Source organism: Cervus elaphus, chromosome 10 (assembly GCF_910594005.1).
Source record: "Cervus elaphus chromosome 10, mCerEla1.1, whole genome shotgun sequence".
NCBI classification, from domain to species: domain Eukaryota; kingdom Metazoa; phylum Chordata; class Mammalia; order Artiodactyla; family Cervidae; genus Cervus; species Cervus elaphus.
The window spans coordinates 52,718,246-52,736,287 of record NC_057824.1 but is presented as its reverse complement, the minus strand read 5'-3'; the positions used below and the strand labels follow the sequence as shown (position 1 = coordinate 52,736,287).

Sequence of the window (18,042 nt, the reverse complement as noted above, 5' to 3'; positions counted from 1 at the left end):
CGAGAGGTGGGCTGGGCTTGTGCTGCAGTCCAGTCTCCGAGGGGACGCTGGGGCCCTGAAAAGATCCTGCCTCGTGTGTTCCTGGGTGTGCCTTCGGGGCAACACCCGCCTGGCATCCTGCTGCGGGGGGCCCTTCCTTTCCAGATGACTGCTGTGGTTCAGGAAGCAGGCAGAGCGCGGGGGAGGAGCAGAGGGCGGCCTGGGGCCCCCTGCCCTCCCGGACCTGCCCCCTGCCTGCCAGGAGAGAGAGGCCTGGGAGGTCTGTTCTCACAGGGACAACGTGCGTTTCAGACACCAGCTCCCCCTTCTGCAGTCACTTCCCGAGGTTTCACAGCATAGTTTCTCTTTCAGGGGCCCAGACCTGCTGAAGAGAGCTCTGAGAAAGTGGCCTCCGTGAATTCTCTTGGCCTGTTCTTTGTTTTCCCCCCAGATTACAGAAATACTGTGTGCGCACTACACAAAATAGAGATGTTTCAGAAAGTGCAAACCCCTCAGTGATGCTCCTGGAGAGAAGGCCGTGTCTACAGGGGCCTCTTGGTGTGAACGTGCAGAGTGCTCATCTGATGGGTGTCAGTACTGTGACCCCGCCCCGGAAGGGCGCTGTGGAGCCCAGAGGGTCCTGCTGCTTGTTTTTCCTCCTGTCCCTCTCTCTGCCCCTTCCCTTGTCACCGCATCGCTCATGGCTGCACGTTAGACAGTTTCAACGTGGCCTTGGTTGACCAGTTCACCCACAAGAGCCACGCAGCTCTTGGCAGTTTCTTAGTTTTGTGGGCAGCTCAGCAGCCGGTCTGGTTTGAAGTCACCTCTCTTGAGTGAGTGAGTGACTGAAAGTCGCTCACTGGTGTCCGATTCTTTGCAACCCCATGGACAATACAGTCCATGGAATTCTCCAGGCCAGAATACTGGGGTGGGTAGCCTGCTCCTTCTCCAGGGGATCTTCCCATCCCAGGGATTGAACCCAGGTCTCCCTCGTTGCAGGCAGATTCTTTACCAGCTGAGCCCCCAGGGAAGCCCGTCGCCTCTCTGAGACGTCTATAAACGGCTTATGCTGAGGCCATCAAACCCTGAGCTTTGATTATTTTGTTTACAATACTCATTAGGGTCTTGAGCCACAGGATTTTAAGAACAGCGATTAAAAGACAGAGATCTCTTCAAGAAAACAAGAGATACCAAGGGAACATTTCATGCAAAGATGGACACAATAAAGGACCTATGCACCTAATAGAAGCAGACGATACTAAGGAGAGGTGGCAAGAATACACAGAACTATACAAAAAAGATCTCAATGACCCAGATAACCACGATGGTGTGATCACTCACCTAGAGCCAGACATCCTGGAATTCGAAGTCAAGTGGGCCTTAGGAAGCATCAGAACGAACCAAGCTAGTGGAGGCAATGGAATTCCAGTTGAGCTATTTCAAATCCTGAAAGATGATGCTGAGAAAGTGCTGCCCTCAATATGCCAGCAAATTTGGAAAACTCAGCAGTGGTCACAGGACTGGAAAAGGTCAGTTTTCGTTCTAATCCCAAAGAAAGGCAATCCCAAAGAATGTTCAAACTACCACACAACTGCACTCATCTCACACACTAGGAAAGTAATGCTCAAAATTCTCCAAGCCAGGCTTCAACAGTATGTGAACTGAGAAATTCCAGATGTTCAAGCTGGATTTAGAAAAGGCAGAGGAACCAGAGATCAAATTGCCAACATCCATTGGATCATAGAAAAAGCAAGAGAGTTCCAGTAAAACATCTGCTTTACTAAACTACGCCAAAGCCTCTGACTCTGTGGTCACAGCAGACTGTGGAAAATTCAAGAGACTGGCCTGCCCTGCCTCCTGAGAAACCTGCATGCAGGTCAGGAAGCGACAGAACTGGACACGGAACAGTGGACTGGTTCCAAATCGGGAAAGGAGTACGTCAGGCTGTATATTGTCACCCTGCTTCCTTAACTTATACGCAGAGTACATCATGTGAAATGCTGGGCTGGATGAAGCACAAGCTGGAATCAAGACTGCCGGGAGAAGTATCAGTAATCTAAGATATGTAGATGACACCATCCTTATGACAGAAAGCAAAGAGGAATTAAAGAGCCTCTTGATGCAAGTGAAAGAGGTGAGTGAAAAAGCTGGCTTAAAACTCAACATTCAAAAATGAAGGTCATAGATAGCATCTGGTCCCATCACTTCATGGCAAGTAGACAGGGAAACAGAGTCAGACTTTATTTTTCTGGGCTCCCAAATCACTGCAGATGGTGACTACAGCCATGAAATTAAAAGACGCTTACTCCTGGGAAGAAAAGTTATGACCAACCTAGACAGCATATTAAGAAGCAGAGACATTACTTTACCAACAAAGGTCTGTCTAGTCAAGGCTATGGTTTTTCTAGTAGTCATGCACAGATGTGAGAGTTGGACCATAAAGCTGAGCACCGAAGAATTGGTGCTTTGAACTATGGTGTTGGAGAAGACTCTTGAAAGTCCCTTGGACTGCAAGGAGATCCAACCAGTCCATCCTAAAGGAGATCGGTCCTGAATATTCATTGGAAGGACTGATGCTGAGGCTGAAGCTCCAATGCTTTGGCCACCTGATGTGAAGAACTAATTCATTGGAAAAGACCCTGATGCTGGGAAAGATTGAAGGCGGGAGCAGAAGGGGACGACCGAGGATGAGATGGTTGGATGGCATCACCAACTCAATGGACATGAGTTTGAGTGACCTCCGGGAGTTGGTGAAGGACAGAGAAGCTGGGCATGCTACAGTCCATGGGGTCGCAGAGTTGGACACGACTGAGCTGAAGAAAGCAGAGGCTTCTGCAGGCCGGCCACGCCCCCCGGTCCTCAGGCCCCTCAGCACCTCCTCACTCCGGTTCCTCAGCCTCAGATCATCAGACTGCCCACCTGTGGGATACAGGGCTTGGCGTTTCCTCCTCACCTGTCCGCACGGTGAGACCAGTGTCACAAGTGTTGGTTACTGTCCCCTGAGCGGCCGTGTGCCGTCTAGAGATGCCCCGTGTGTTTACTCTGTGAATCTTCCCTGTTGTGCTGATGGGCGGGGGATTTGACGTGGACTAGGAAACTCCCTTGGGGGACACTCAGTGTGTTGGTCAGTTCCTCCAGTCATCTCTGAATCGCACGTTCTCCGCCCAGAGATGTCCTGCTCGCCTGCCTCCAGCTCTGCCCCACCCCCCACCCCTGGACGTGTGACCCCAGGGCGGCCGGGTACCAGGCACAGCCCTCTGGGCCCAGGCCAGCCCGCGGGGACACTGAATGGGGCTTATTGAGGCTGGAGCCACCGTGCACGTGGACACACGTTCTCCAGGCCAAGACCCCCAGGCCCTCCGGGCATCAGCGGTGCCCTGTGCCCGAGGAAGCTTCCCCGGGGAGGGTGTCAGCACCAGCCTCCCCTCCCACTGGAGAGCCAGTCTTGCGGCCTGTTCACTGTTTCCACTGGAAACTGTTCTGTGAGGGGTGACAGCCTTTCCTCTGGGTTTTGCCTTTGGAGGGTTCGATGTAAACCTTCTGAGATGTTTTACAAAGTATGGACTTGGGACGGGCAGTGGACCCCAGTGCCCAAGCCCAGAGTCCCGTCTGCCGTCTGCACTGGTCAGGATGCCCCGTGGGTCACGCAGGTCAGATGCCAGCGAGGTTTTCCCAGATGGAGCCCTGTGCACCCACCAAACTGGACATCACCTGATCTGTCTGCTGGGGGCTGGTATGTTTCTGGGGGACGCTTCTCGCCCCTGTGGTCAGACCAAGTGTTGCCCAAAGCGGTGCCGAACGCGTCTGGGACTGGAGCCCGTGCCCCGGCGCCTCTGCACTGGCGGGTCCTGCAGCTTCTTCAGGAGAGACTCTCAGGAGCCCCCTCTCCGCACCCCCATCCGAGTTGAACCCCCATGTGCTATGGTGTTTGGTTCCCTGATGGACACATTGGGAAACCTGACGCTGAGTGTGTAGACGTGTTACCAGTAAGACGCTTTCCCTCCCCTCCCACCTTACCTTAAAAGCTTGGGTTTTGTATGTTTGGTTCAAAATGAAATTCAGAAAGAGCTGCTTTTATTACTGCTTCCTACCTCTCAGCAGCTGGTTTATTATTGTTGGTTAAAGTGTCTGTACTCGCAGAACTTAACCTGTCTCTGTATCTGCGGAGTCTAGTTGAGAGGGGAATGATTCCTGAAAATTCCCACCTGGGTTTCTGGGATTCCTAACCCCAAAGGGGGTGACGGTAGTGGAATTCATTATTAATATCAACTGCCCCCTTTTTCTCAGACACAGTGTTTTACTTTTTCCTTCATCCCTCCCTGAGATCAGTAACTATCTCTTGAGCCCCTCCTAGGAGCCACAGAGGGCTCCCCACCTTGGAGGAGCAGGGCAGGGAAGCCAGAGACAGAAGCCCAGCCAGAGAGGAGGCTCTGCGTGTGTGTCCAGGAAACTGGAACAGAGGGCTTTGATATGAACTTGACTTACGGGGGAGTTGGGGGCATCTTGTCCCGTGGACAGTGAAGGGAGACGCCCTCCGGGGCTGTGGGGAGTGGGCCTGGGAGGCCCCCCTGCAGGTGAGGCGGATGCAGGGGGCGCTGGGGATGCGTGGAAGGAGACCGTGACCACCGAGCTCTGGTCAGCCCCCAGCTCGGGGCACTTCAGCCCTGGGTTTGTGACCCACTTTTAGAGTTCATGGCGGTTTTCTCTGAATACTTTCAATTTTCAAAATCAAACTTTACACACGGCTTGACAACCGCAGCCTGCTTGTTCGCGGCAGGAACCCGGCCACGCCTGTTGGTGGAGCCCTGGGCGGGGCGGCCTTTGCGCCGAAAGCACTGCGGCACGGAGGGGGAGCCCCGCCGCTTGCCGTCCCCGGACAGGCGCGCGGTTTCCCACCGGAGAGGAACGCGGGGCCGGGGCGGGGGCGCGGGGTGGGGGGACCGGCCGAGCACGTGTCTCCGCGCGGCCTCCCCTCGGGCGCCCCCGTGTGGCCGAGTGAGCGCACCGCGCCCCCTCGGTGCAGCGCGGACGTCCGGTTAGGCCGGACCAGCGGCCTCCTCCGTCCGGGGTCGGACCTCAGGACGTGTCCTTTCTCTCCGCAGTGTCCCCAACTCCTGCCCAGCCAGCCCCCGAGGGGCCGGCTCCTCCAGCTACCGCTCCGTCCAGAACGTGACCTCCGACCTGCAGTTGGCCGCAGAGTACGCCGCGAGGGCCGCTGAGCAGCAGGCCGACACGTCCGGAGGGGACAGCCCCAAGGTCTCAGCCCTGGGCGCGCTGGCCGGTGCCCCGCAGGCGCAGGTGTCCCTGCCCCCCTCCCCGAGCCCCGTTTGTCCTGTCCGCGGGCGGGTCAGCTCCAGAGCCTCCTCACGGCCTCCGGGAGGGCGTCAGGCTTCTCACCTCTTGGCTTAGTCTTAGTTCATTCCCATCAGACAGCTGTCCTTAAATCAGTTTGCAGAGGAGGTGAGAAATTTCAGAGTCAAACGTGACTTTCCCCCATGAGGCAGAATCGGCTCCTCCTAGTCTAAACCCCCAGGAGGAGGTGGGGGTGATGTTCTTAGACACCCCGAGAACCTGTGTCCTCGCCGGAGAGGGGTGGCTGGATTGGAAACGCCTCTCTCCCGGCTCACCCCCTCGTCTGTGCCCCCAGGACGAGTCGAAGCCGCCGTACTCCTACGCTCAGCTCATCGTGCAGGCCATCTCGTCCGCGCAGGACCGACAGCTGACCCTGAGCGGCATCTACGCACACATCACCAAGCATTACCCTTACTACCGCACGGCCGACAAGGGCTGGCAGGTGAGCCCCTTCCCAATCCCCGGGGCCATGCACTGTGACCGCCTCCCCCACCCCGAAGTCCACATCGACCCTCCGGGGAGCCCACGGACAGGAAGATGACCCCAGGCTCAGGGCACGGGGCGCTCCTGTGTGGCCTTGCAGACACGCCTCCCCGCTCTCCACAGACCCTTTCTGGTTTAGGTTCATAAGGCCTTCATCCAGTGTGTTAGTTGGTTCAGCACGCGTTCTGAACCTGGCGTCCCCCAGACTAGAGCTTGTCCTAAATGTTTTGGCTTTTCTGTGAGGGCTGCTCGTGAGTCCTGCCGAATTTTCACAGGCACGACCGCTGTGACACCTGTGCTTGGGGGCCCCTCCAGCCCTGACCCCAAGCTCAGGTGGCCGGGCCCCCGCGCGGGTCAGACCCACACCCGCCGTGACCGGTGACTCCCCGCTCTGCCCACAGAACTCCATCCGCCACAACCTCTCACTGAACCGCTACTTCATCAAGGTCCCTCGCTCCCAGGAGGAGCCAGGGAAGGGGTCCTTTTGGCGGATAGACCCTGCCTCGGAGACCAAGCTGGTGGAGCAGGCGTTCCGGAAACGGAGGCAGCGGGGCGTCTCCTGCTTCCGCACCCCCTTCGGGCCGCTGTCGTCCAGGTGAGCCCCGCGGCTGCGGCCAGTGAAACCGCTTCACCTTTTCTCGGAGAGACCAGCTCGGCCCGAGAGGCAGGGAGGGGGTGTCGGCCGGACTCCCATGATGACCTCTGCTCTCCGGGTGTCAGTTTGTCCCGGGGGCGGTTCCCAGCAAGCTGCTGTTCTTAATGTAGAAGCACAAGCCGCTTTCCTGGGGGCCTGGCCGGGCCCGTCGGAGGTGAACGCGCTGGTCGTGGCCTTCGCTGGGCCCCGGATCATGGGCCGGTGGTTTATGCAGCAGGCGGCCGGCTGTGGCTACGGAGCGTCAGGGTCGGGCAGCAGTCGGACGTGCTCACTGCCACAGTCCTGTCTCCCCATCTCCTAGGAGCGCCCCAGCTTCACCCACCCACCCCGGGCTGATGTCCCCACGTTCCAGTGGCCTGCAGACTCCAGAGTGCCTGTCCCGGGAGGGCTCGCCCATTCCACACGACCCTGACTTTGGGGCCAAGTTAGCTTCTGTTCCCGAGTACCGCTATTCCCAAAGCGCACCCGGTAAGCCCGGCCTCGCCCTCTCGTCTGATGTCCCAGGACTCAAAGCTGCGAGCCCCCCAGCAGGGCGCGTGCGGGGCCCCGCTGACCCGGCCCCTCCTCTGCAGGCTCTCCGGTCAGCGCCCAGCCGGTGATCATGGCCGTGCCGCCCCGGCCGCCCAGCTTGGTGGCCAAGCCCGTCGCCTACATGCCGGCGTCCATCGTGGCGGCCCAGCAGCCCTCGGGCCACGCCATCCATGTGGTGCAGCAGGCGCCCCCGGTCACCATGCTCAGGGTGGTCACCACCTCCGCCAGCTCCGCCAACGGATACATTCTCGCCAGCCAGGCCGCGGCAGGGGGTGCCCACGAGGCGGCGGGCGCGGCTGTGCTGGACCTGGGCGGCGAGGCGAGAGGTGAGCTGCCTGTACGGTCACCTTGGTGGGTCGCATCTGGGTCTCGTGGGTCTTCAGAAGGTGGAGTCGTCAGCCTGGGCCATGGGGCTCAGGCCATCTCGGGCAGGGTGTCTCTGTGGGGCCGCCTCTTGTCCCTTCCCCTGTTTTCTGGGGGGAACGTTCCCATGAAGCAGCGCTGATCATCTTTTGAAATGCCACTCCCCGCAAGCAGCATCTGGGGCACCGGGCACCCCTGGACTAGGTGTGTGGCCTCAGACTGGAGCCCCCCAGTGAGGGCTCCTTAGATGTCCTTCAGAGCGAGAGTCACGAGTCCTGAGTTAGAAGTCAGGGTCCCAGGGGATTAACGCAGTGACTGTTGGGAACACGAGCAGTGCTGTCAGAGGCCCTGGAGCCAACACTAAATCAAGCAGCATCTTAGGGACGGCTGGCGGCTCATCCCAGCAGTGACGTCCCTTCTGATCCCGTCTTAACGACAACATTTTGGTGAGAGAAAGCTAGGTTATAGCTCCAGGTGCAAGTCATTTCATTCCAAACAATACGCTTGCTTTCTCAGATTAAACTTGCTTTGGTCAAAGTATGCAGTATTTAAATTTCTACCTGAAACCCTGTGGCTTGTATTTCTCTTGTTTCAAAACATTCCATCAGTGGGGGTTTCCTGCTGAGAACCCAGGTCTTTGCCCAGTGTCCAGGCTGTGGGACCTTGGCCACCCATCCCCCGGGGGCACCCCCGCGGGGCCGTGACCGTGGCTCTGATGCGTGCCGCCCCCACAGGCCTGGAAGAGAAGCCCACCATCGCACTCGCCACCATCCCCGCCGCCAGCCGGGTGATCCAGACGGTGGCTAGTCAGATGGCCCCGGGGGTCCCGGGACACACGGTTGCCATCCTGCAGCCAGCCACGCCAGTGACCCTGGGGCAGCACCACCTCCCGATCCGCGCCGTCACTCAGAACGGCAAGCACGCCGTCCCCACCAGCAGCCTCGCCGGCAACGCTTACGGTGAGGCCCCGCCTGGGGCGGCCCCCTCTCTGCCCGCCTCGGCCCTGAGTGCCGGCCTGGCCAGGGTCAGTGCAGCGAGCGTGTTCCCCCAGTTCCTCCGGCCAGTGTCCTGAGTGCTCACTCTGGGTCCGGGCTGGGATTTGAGGCCAAGGCAGCCCCGAGGGAGCACTGTGCAGGGGCAGAGTCAGAGGGATGGGAAGGCACTTGGCACCGTGCAGGGGGCGGGGGCGCTCCGAGGCCCAGGGCCCGACCCGCTGGGGTGATGTGGGAGCCGTCAGGGTGTCCAGGGGGATCCTGGCACGGAAGCAACCGAAAGAGGGGGCACAGGGTTGGAGGCCCCGCGTGGTGGGGGCCAGGAGGGGCTCTCCCCGGGAGCTGCCTGCTGGCCGTACCCGGAGGCGCCAGGCGTGCCGGGGAGCGGGCCCCTCGCCTCTCCCTCCCCGCCCTGGCGTGGCAGCGCTGGTTTGCCCAGCTCCCCAGCGTGACTCTCTCTCTCTCCACCCTAGCCCTCACCAGCCCTCTGCAGCTCCTCGCGGCCCAGGCCAGCTCGTCCACGCCAGTGGTGGTCACACGCGTGTGCGAGGTGGGGCCCGAGGAACCGGCGGCCACCAGCACGGCGCCCCCCACCGCCGCCTCCGCCTCCCCCACCGGGGAGCCCGAGGTCAAGAGGTCCCGAGTGGAGGAGCCCGTGGGGACTGTGACCGCACAGGCCGGCGTGATGGCAGCCGCCGGCGCGCAGGGCCCCGGGACCGGGGAGTGACGTCGCGGCGTGGAGGTGGAGTGGGACACACGCCAGACGGAGCTCCAGGGCCGGAGCGGGGCGGCTGACCCCGCCGCCCCTGGGACTGAGATGGGCCGAGCTCGGGGCCACACGGGCGGGCAGGACGCCTCCATCCGCCTGCACCCGGACACTTGTCCTCCCGCACCTGTCTCCTACCCCCGCTCTGGTTTCAAACAAAAACACATAAACGCGTTCAGACAGCTGATTGTACGATTCTGGAATTCTTTGTCTTTGTTTCCTTCTCCCCCCCAGCACCACCTTATCTCCCCAAGCCTTTCGCCAAGGGCGTGGGGAGAAGGTCACAGCCCAGCGTCTCCGGGAACGTGTCCAGGCGGCCCGGCCCTGCACAGAAGCCAGGCTCCCAGAGTGGTCTTCATCCCCAGATGGGACGGAAGCACGGGCCGGGGGCACCAGCCCTGTCTGTAAGCGACTGGACCCAGGCGAGAGAGACGCAGAGCCGCCAGCTGTCAGACCGTCCCTGTCGCTGCTGCTTCTAAAGTGACCCCGAAAGTGTCAGCATTAACTGGACGGAGGGGACGGGTCTGGTCTGGCTTTGGGCCCCATGTGTTTCCGGTTTTGTTGAAAGGCGGAATTGAGGCTTCACCGATGGCCTGAGACAGATGAAGAAGGGATCGCCAGTTCCTGAGGTTTCCACCCGTAGACGGTTTAACAGCTGGGAAGGTGTGGGTCTTCCCGGCATCAGTCCCCACAGAGAGAACTCTTGCCGCTCCATCTGCTAACTTCAAGGAAGACCGACGACCTCCCGGACTGGAGCTCAAAGCAGGAAGCTGTTTGGATGAGAGGTCTGCCTGCAGCGTCTGCCCTCGTCCCGGCCACACCAGCTTGCTGGGGGCAGAAGGAGATGGCCACCTCCGCGGGAGGACTGTCATGCCAAGTGGCACCGTTTCCTGGCGGCTCTGACGTCTGGGGGCCCCGTGGCTGCCCACCCAGCCTCCTCACCAGCTACCAGGGTCTCTACTGCCCAACAGCTTGCCTGCCGTTACTGACCAGAACTGGCTCTGCCGCCCCGGCGTTCTCTGTGGCTTCCTGTCTGGGGTGAGTGCAGAGCGTGAGAGTCAGCGGGTCGAGACAGGCCTCCGGCACCGCTGGGCTGGCCCCGCAGGTCCTGGGCAGGGCTGGGGGGCCGTCGTCTCTTTCTCTTCCATCACTGCTCAGCCTGGGCCTGCTCGCTCACAGACCGTCCTCTGGGCCACAGCTCGCCTCCCCCGGAGACAGACGCCAGGCCAGCCGGCCGGAGAACCCGCCCCGCTCTGGCCCCTCCGCCTGGCCCGACCAGTCTGGCCCGACGCCCTGTGTTCTGACTTCGAGGGGTTTGGGTTTCTGTGTGTTATCGTTGACACCCTCACTGTTTCATTCTGGCTGTGGTTCAGGGAGAAAGGAGTGGAGGCGGGAGGTGTGCGTGGTTGGAACTGGGAGGGAGACCGGACGGGGTGTCCTCAGGGACGTTCTGCCACGTGGCGAGCGTGTGCCTTTTTAGCTCCTTCTGGGCAGAAGGGACCCTGTGGGGCCAGGTCCAGGGGACCAGCCACTCCAGGTTCCTGGTGAGCCTCTGGGTAGCTTTTGGTCATCTCCCCAGACGGCCCATGGCACCCGCCAGCACTTGTCCTGAGACCAGGAGGTCAGGAGTGGGCAGCTCCCCAGGGAAGATGCTGCTGTAGCCGGAAAGATCCCTGGTCTCCTCAGAGTCCCCCAGGCCGTGGGTCCACACCTGCCCCCGCCACACGTGTCCGCAGGAGCCAGAGCGGCCAGGAGAGCCGGGAGCCATGGCCTTCCACACACCTGGGTTGTGGCACGTGGACTGACCCACCCGAGGCTGGAAAGTCAACCTGGCCTGACACTGGGGCCATGGCCTCCTCGGGCCACACAGGGGCTGGACTCTGCAGAGGGTAGGCTGGGTGGGCGGCTCGGGCCCTGTCATCACAGCAGCTCACTCTCCATCCGGGTACCAGGCCCGCCTGTCCGGCTGCACTCCACAAGTCGTCACCTTTACCAGCGCCAGACACGGGAGGGCGCCGCTCTGCACGGCGGGGAGTCCCAGAAATCCCTGCCCTTACCCTGCCGAGCGCCCTCCCCTCCGGCCAGTGTCACCAGCTCGCGGGCCCAGGGTGGACACTGAGTGTCCCTCATCCGCCACCTGCATCTCTACGTGAAGCTCCGGGTCGCCTGGCGTTGTCGAGTGTGGAGCCAGTGGTCAGGGTTCAGACCATCTGTCCCCCCCCGCCCCCACCCCAGGACCCCCTATGAGGTCGGATTCGCACTAGGGGGCCCACCCGGGCCGGACACTGTCACCACCTCTTCCCTCGTGGCAGGGGATCCACAGTCTTTCTGCCGCCTGGGTGGCTCCCGTTCGCAGTGTGCTGTTTGTGGGAGGTGGTTTTTTCTACTTCAGAATTAAGCCAAATGGAGAAGGTGAAAAGTGGACGTCTGAGCTGCTAATCAGCATGCACTGGTGATTCTCAGGCGGGAGGAGGTGGGCTTGGTGGGGCCACCAGGCTGCTGGCTGCTTACCCAGACCCCGCTGGGCCTGGAGGGAGATTGGTTTAGGTCACAGCAGGCCTTGGTCAGCTGGCGCTCTCACTTCCCCTAAAGAAAGGTCTGCGTGGACGGGTCAGAGTGAGCCTCCCGGCTCCCAGGGCGCGTCCCGAGGTCTCTAGACAGAAATTCCTTCAGTGGCCCCTTGAAATTTAGGGGGAGAAAGAATTTTTTGGCTTTTTTTCTTTGGTCAGTTTCTTCCTTTTTGGAGGCAAAGACAAGACGGAATGTGAGCGTGTGTTAGAGAAGAGGGTCCTTTGCGCGAATCCTTTAGGGTTTAGCCTGAGGGGCGGTTGAGGCGGAGAAGGAGCTGTCTTCTTCCCAAGCCCCAGGTTCTGCTTTGCCCGGAGACGGCTTCGTCTGGGATGGGGACTGCCGTGCCCCCGGGAACAGGCTTCGGGCGCCATCAAGCTCACGGCTGCCTCCCATGGCTTAAGTGCCAGCTAAGCCGCGCGCTACCTGTTCCAGAATAAGTTACCAAAAATGATGGTGAGGCGGTGCAAGTAGGAATGGATGGAGCTGCTAGACAGGCCCCGGGGGGGGGGGGGGGGGGGGGCGGGGCGGGGGTGCCAGTGGGAGCCGCGCCCTCGCGGCCAGCTGCTCGAGGCCGCCCTCGGGGATACCTCTGCCCAGAAGCCAGGTAACTTACCACGCGTCATTTATGTTACTCACACGTGCTGCTACGAGGCGGGGACGGGCCCCAGGAGGAGGGGCTCTCTGGGGGTGGAGGGGCGCGGTGGCCTCTGTCCATGGTCCTCAGGCTGCTCACGCGTTTCGTGAACTCTTCTCATCTCACTGGTCGCCTCCTCCAGGCCTGTTTGCATCATGCGGACCTGCCCTTCCCGCCGGGGCCCCAACCTCTTGCCTTTTCTCTCACCCCCAGAAGCTGCTCCCCCCTGGGTCCGAGGGCCAGTCTGGGCCATCCGTCACCACGCAGCCCCTGGGCTGGCCTCATCTGACCGTGAGGGGCCCACCCGGAGTCACCGCCGCCCTTCAGCATGCTGTGTTTGACACACACCACGAGCGTCTGCTCTGAATGTAAACAGAAAGCGGGCCCGTTGGCTGAGTGTGTTTGGGGAAAGTAGTTTTGCTCTTCTGCTGAGGACGGTCACTTGCCGCCCCCCAGCACCGCCAGGCTGTCGGGGCGACCCTGTGGAAAGCCTGTACGCTGGGCTCAGGCTGAGGCTCCGCTCTGCCCCCACACACGGGGTCATCCCCTTCTGCCCTCATCCCCGGGGACATAGGAGACTCAGCAGAGGGGAGAGGTTGGAAGGATTCGTGTCTCTGGGTTTGACAAGACCGCCGCTCTGTCCCCATCGTGTCCGAGTGAATGTCCCAGCAGCCGCAGTGAGGTCTGATTGTCTGCAGAACTTGCCCTGCCCCTGCCCCCAGCTGCAGGCCTGGCCCCGCCCCCAGCTGCAGGCCTGGCCCCGCCCCCCAGCTGCAGGCCTGGCCCCGCCCACCACCGGGAGACAGGAGGCCTCCTGCAGGCTCAGCGCTGACCAGGAGGGACGTCTGTGCTCTTGTCTTCACGCGGCCCTGAGCTGGAGACCTCAAGTAGGCGAGCCTTAGGGTGCTCAGCGTCTTTTCCTCTCCCTCTCAGTATTCTAGGGAAGACTGAGGGCTGCAGGCACTTTGATTTTAGGCATCTTTCTTTTTCTCCAGGGAGGAACCTCGCTCAGAGGATTTCATTCATTCCTTGGACCTGCTTGTCATGCGGGAAGCAACTGGGAATAGGTCCTGAGAAGACAAATTCCGGAGGGGGAGGCGGGGAGCGGCAGCAGACAGGCTTCTCTACTTTGGTTAATGGGCTGAACACTGGCTGCATGGGACCCCTCACCCCCACCCCCGCCCCCAACCAGCCGGTTACACCCTTCTTCTTCTTCTTCAGGTTACACCCTCCATCACCCTTTTGCTCCCAAGGGAGACAAGAGGTCTTGAAGCTATTATCACTCTCTTGCCCCAGATGCGTTATCTTAAGAGTCAAAATAGAATTGGAAGAATTCTAGGTCATTATTCTTTGTTTGAGATGCTTTTTCTGCAATCGGTGGCTCATTGGACTCATCCAAATATTTATTGGTGGTTCACTCTGCATGAGAAACAGTAAAAAGTGCAGGGGAGTCCAGACCCAAGAGAGATGTGGTTGTTTAGCACTGTGACCCCCCTGGGCTAACATCTTGGTGGTCCCACTCGCTAAAGATTCCATGCTGCTTATGTGAAGGTTTTTCTTAGTTGCTGGTGGCTCAGCTGGTAAAGAATCTGCCTGCAATGCGGGAGACCTGGGTTCGATCCCTGGGTTGGGAAGGTCCCCTGGAGAAGGGAAAGGCTACCCACTCCAGTATTCTGGCCTAAGAAGTCCATGGACTGTATAGTCCATGGGGTAACAAAGTTGGACACAACTGAGCAACTTTCACTCACTTACTTACTTTCTTAGCTGCAGTGATAAGACTGGCCCCTCTCAAGCTGTTGCCGTGACCCCCAAGGAATGCTATGAGCTGTCCCCAAATTCTGAGCATATTGGCTGAGCTGGAATGAGGCCTGTGAACCTGAAATGGATTTCTTGTGCATGAAGTTAACTGGCCAAAAGGCTATGGAACTACGCCTGTGGCTTCTTAAGATCTTAGCCTCTAAATTTCTGATTTAAGTTGGCCAACAAAAGTTTTAGTAAGTAAAAATAGGATTTAAAAATCAAACATTCTTAAGTCTGGCCTCTCCCAGCTTCCTTCCAGGATGGGCTTTCTGGGTACCTGGTCAAGGGGGACCGACCCTGCTTCGTTTCTGCTTTAGGACAGGGACAGGGAGGAGAGACGAAAGTGTGTCCTTGATTCTTGCTTATATTCAGACCCAGATCCCGAGCAGCTTGACGCAGGTGGGCAAGGGATAAACCCAGCACTGATTGTGTTTTCTTATCTGACAATTAGCCTGTAAAGATCCTTTAGCGGGGGCGGGTGTTGTTAGGGGTCGTGTCTGTGTGCATTTTTGGTTTGTTTTTTTTTTTTTCATGGTGGCCGTCTCAAGTTTTTTCCACAATATGTTTAATCATCAGTGCTTTAAAAAAGTGGCAGTATCCTGTAGAGTGGGACTTAGGCTCCGTGGTGTGTTGGGTGGGAGGCTGAAGTCACGTCACGTGGCCGTGTTTCACCGTCTGCATGTGGGTTCTGGCCTCTGGGGCACCCAGCAGGGACACACACCCCAACACCTGGGCAGGGCGGGGGGGGGGGTGGGTGCAGGTAGGGGGGGACTCACCTCAGCTAGGCCGGCCTGCATTTTCATTTCAAATGGGATACAGTATTTTTTTTTTTAATAAGGAGCCATACTTTTTTAAAAAAATGTTTGAGATCTGAATGTGATTTCTAATTGTACCAGACGTTAATGTTTTAAAACTATAACAAAGTTTTAAAATTTCTACTTTTTTTTTTTTTCATTTAACTGTTCTTTTATCTATTAAATTGTTGTATGTGGACGGGGAAGTTTTGTCTCTCCTCTTAGCATTTGTTTCTATAACCAGAAATAAAATTATATATTAAAGAAACGACATCGGGCTCCGTGTGGTCTTGTGAGCACTGCTGAGGGACAGACGGACAGATAGGCAGGTGCCCCAGACACTCAGCTCCCCTCAGCTGCGGGGAGTCGCCGCCTGCTCTTTCACTGTTCAGTTGTTCTGTTGTATCCAACTCTTTGCAACCCCATGGGCTGCAGCACCCCAGGCTTCCCTGTCCATCACCAACTCCCGGAGCTTGGTCACACTCATGTCCATCGAGTCAGTGATGCCATCCAACCATCTCATCCTCTGTTGCCCCCTTCTCCTTGTTCCTTCCCTCTTTCCAAGCATCAGGGTCTTTTCCAACAAGTAGATGCTTTCTCCTGGTGCTGCCAGATTGACAGATCACCAGAAGGGGGCGCTCAGGCGTCGGCGCTGCAGGCCGCCTCTGACCAGGGTCTGATGAAGATTCGTCACTGATCCGTCCTCGTCAAGGTTCCCCAGTGTTTATAACTCGTGTGCCTTTCAGATCGCGCAGTGGCCTGCGGTGCTAACTGAGCTTCCAGCACCTCTCCTCCTCCTTCTGGAACTCCACCACCGTTCCAGAGGGGGGATCAGTGAAGACTTAATGCCACAGTAACAGGTCAATCACAGGTTGGGGGTGCAGCCATATAGCAAGCAAGAGCGAGAGTGGTGAATTTCGGGAGCTACATTGGCTAATTAGCATCTTTTTTTAACTGTTGAGGTCTTAAAAGGTTTGTTTTTGATGAAGACCTTAAAATAGCATTTTACACAAATGCAACGTTTTTGTAAGAAACAGTCAGATATCACCCTTGGTAATTCAGTTGGATGTGTGTGGGGAGAGAGGACACAGCTCCCAGTGAAAGCTAAGCTCCCCTGTGACCCTGGGTGTGGACCAACGAGAAGTGAGTGAGCATCCGCCCCAGTGCAGTCAGCCCTGGACTCCAGCCTGCGCGTGGCTGAGGGAACCAGCAGACTCCCACCAGAACCACGTGTCGTGGTTGTCAGGCTACCGTCTGCTAGCTGCAGACCCAGCCTGCCGTGCTGTCTCGTGGTTCCGGGGCTGGGCCTCTGCCAGCCCACCCCTGCTGTGCCAGCTCCCCAACGTCGGGCAGCCTGATGCAGGGTGTGTGGGGTGGGGGGGCGTGCCCGGAGGGCTTTCTTCAGCTCCAGCAGGCGTCCTGAGGACAGCAGCGGACAGCACTTGGTGGTCCCGGACTGCGACCCTCCCGCCCTCTTCCCTCCCTCCCAGCATCAGGAGCAGCTGCTCCCCCTCCTCCCTCTCCGTTCCCTCACACCTTGCTGCAGTTCCTTGTCGAATCTTCTAATGAAATGACTTGCCTTCCATCTCCACACCAGCCGCAGATGGACGCCAGGTGCCCCGAGTCAGGCTGACCTCGCTCAGCCTCCCCGCGGCACTTGGAACTCAACCCCGCATCCTGCAGCCTCTGGGACCCCGTGTGTCCCTGGCTGTCCTCCCACTTCGCCAGCCGCTCCTCATCAGGCAGCGGGCAGAGTGACTCCGAGCTGACCGGGAGTCTGGATGCCAGTTCGGATCCCTCCTCTTCCTACAGGTATGACCTTGGGCCCTGAGGCTGTTCTTTAGTGTCAGCCACCTCCTTCAGTAACAGCCCTCCTCGTAAGAGGCGAGACAGCTGCTGTGCGGTACGTGGCAGGCTTTCAGAGACAGCCTGTGGCCAGGCTCCCTTCCCCAGTTCCCTTCCTGATGAGCACTGAGCTGTCCCCCTTTTCCCCCATCCAGGGTCTTCCCCGCTGCTCACCCTTCCAAGGCCTCGCTGATGTGCCCTATCCAAAGACACCCAACCTTACCCTCCTCCTCTCCTCCCTTCATCATCCCTCCAGAGCGTTTGTCACCACTGAGCTGCACATGGTTACGTATTTGATAGCCGTGTTTCTGGCTGTCAATTCCGTGAGGACAGGGACTTAGCCTCCCCCGTTTCCCAGAACTTAAAACACTGCCGAGCAGAGCGCAGGGACACCAGAATTGCTTGTCCCATGAATGAATGACTCCACAACCCTCTTCATTCTCTCCTGCCCCATGGCCGAGGGAACGGCACCACCCTGAAAGCAGAAAGCTATTGGTGCCCTTGGTTTTTCCCTGTTCCTCCTCGGGTGGCCCTTACCTAACTCAGGAAGCCTCCCTCCTCTGGATCAGCCCCTTCTACACACCCATGCACACGCACGCGCACACACACACACACATTCACTCTGGATCAGCCCTTTCTACACGCCCCCCCCCCCAACCCCCCCGCCCCAGTCCATTCTCTCCTGCCAGACAGCAGGCGGCGCTCAGGCGTATGTAAGTCCTGGGAAGCAGGCCTTCATGCTGCCTTCAGGACCTTCCCTCTGCCTTCCCCTCCCACCCCTTGGCCTGACACCCTCGGGACTCATCTGAGGCACCCGGCCCTCACAGAGAACTCCTCCTGGTTCGGCTGTGACAGCATTTATCACGCTGGACTGTCACAGCGCAGAGGACCTGCCCTGTGTCCCCACGAGGTCTGCAGGGTGGAAACACTGTGGCCAACACACCTTTCAGAATTTACTAGAATTTGACCTTCCTTCTCTGAGCCTGTTGCTCTCATCTGTAAAACGAGATACCCAGAAACTGTGATTATGGTGGGGGTTAAGTTGTTTTTTTCTTAAGCGACAGGTACAGCCTACATTAGATGCAAAAAATGAAATGGGAATTTTAGAAAGGAACTTCTAAGAGCTGCCGCTGTTCCTTGCAAACTTCTGGACACAGACCCAGCCCACGGCCGCGGTGTCTGCAGCAGTTTCAGCCGCGCTGCACACAAGACCTGCCGGCGACGGAGCGGACGGCGTTTGTGGGACAGAACCCGGAACGGGAGCGCTGGGCTGAGGC

The 18,042-nt window shown here is 58.8% G+C and overlaps 1 protein-coding gene across 2 annotated transcripts in view; it reads left to right on the top strand.

Annotated features, from left to right (window-relative positions):
- Positions 1-15,191, top strand: part of FOXK1 (forkhead box K1) — a 52,745-nt gene extending 37,554 nt beyond the window's left edge. The window contains exons 3-9 of one of the 2 annotated variants that reach the window (XM_043915385.1): positions 5,082-5,277; positions 5,627-5,773; positions 6,216-6,409; positions 6,771-6,937; positions 7,042-7,326; positions 8,098-8,322; positions 8,829-15,191. In XM_043915385.1, coding sequence (XP_043771320.1) covers positions 5,082-5,277; positions 5,627-5,773; positions 6,216-6,409; positions 6,771-6,937; positions 7,042-7,326; positions 8,098-8,322; positions 8,829-9,082 — 1,468 coding nt within the window. In that variant the 3' untranslated portion in view covers positions 9,083-15,191. The remainder of the gene's footprint in view (positions 1-5,081; positions 5,278-5,626; positions 5,774-6,215; positions 6,410-6,770; positions 6,938-7,041; positions 7,327-8,097; positions 8,323-8,828) is intronic. The other variant, XM_043915386.1, reaches the window with a different exon arrangement.
- The last annotated feature ends 2,851 nt before the right edge of the window (positions 15,192-18,042 follow it).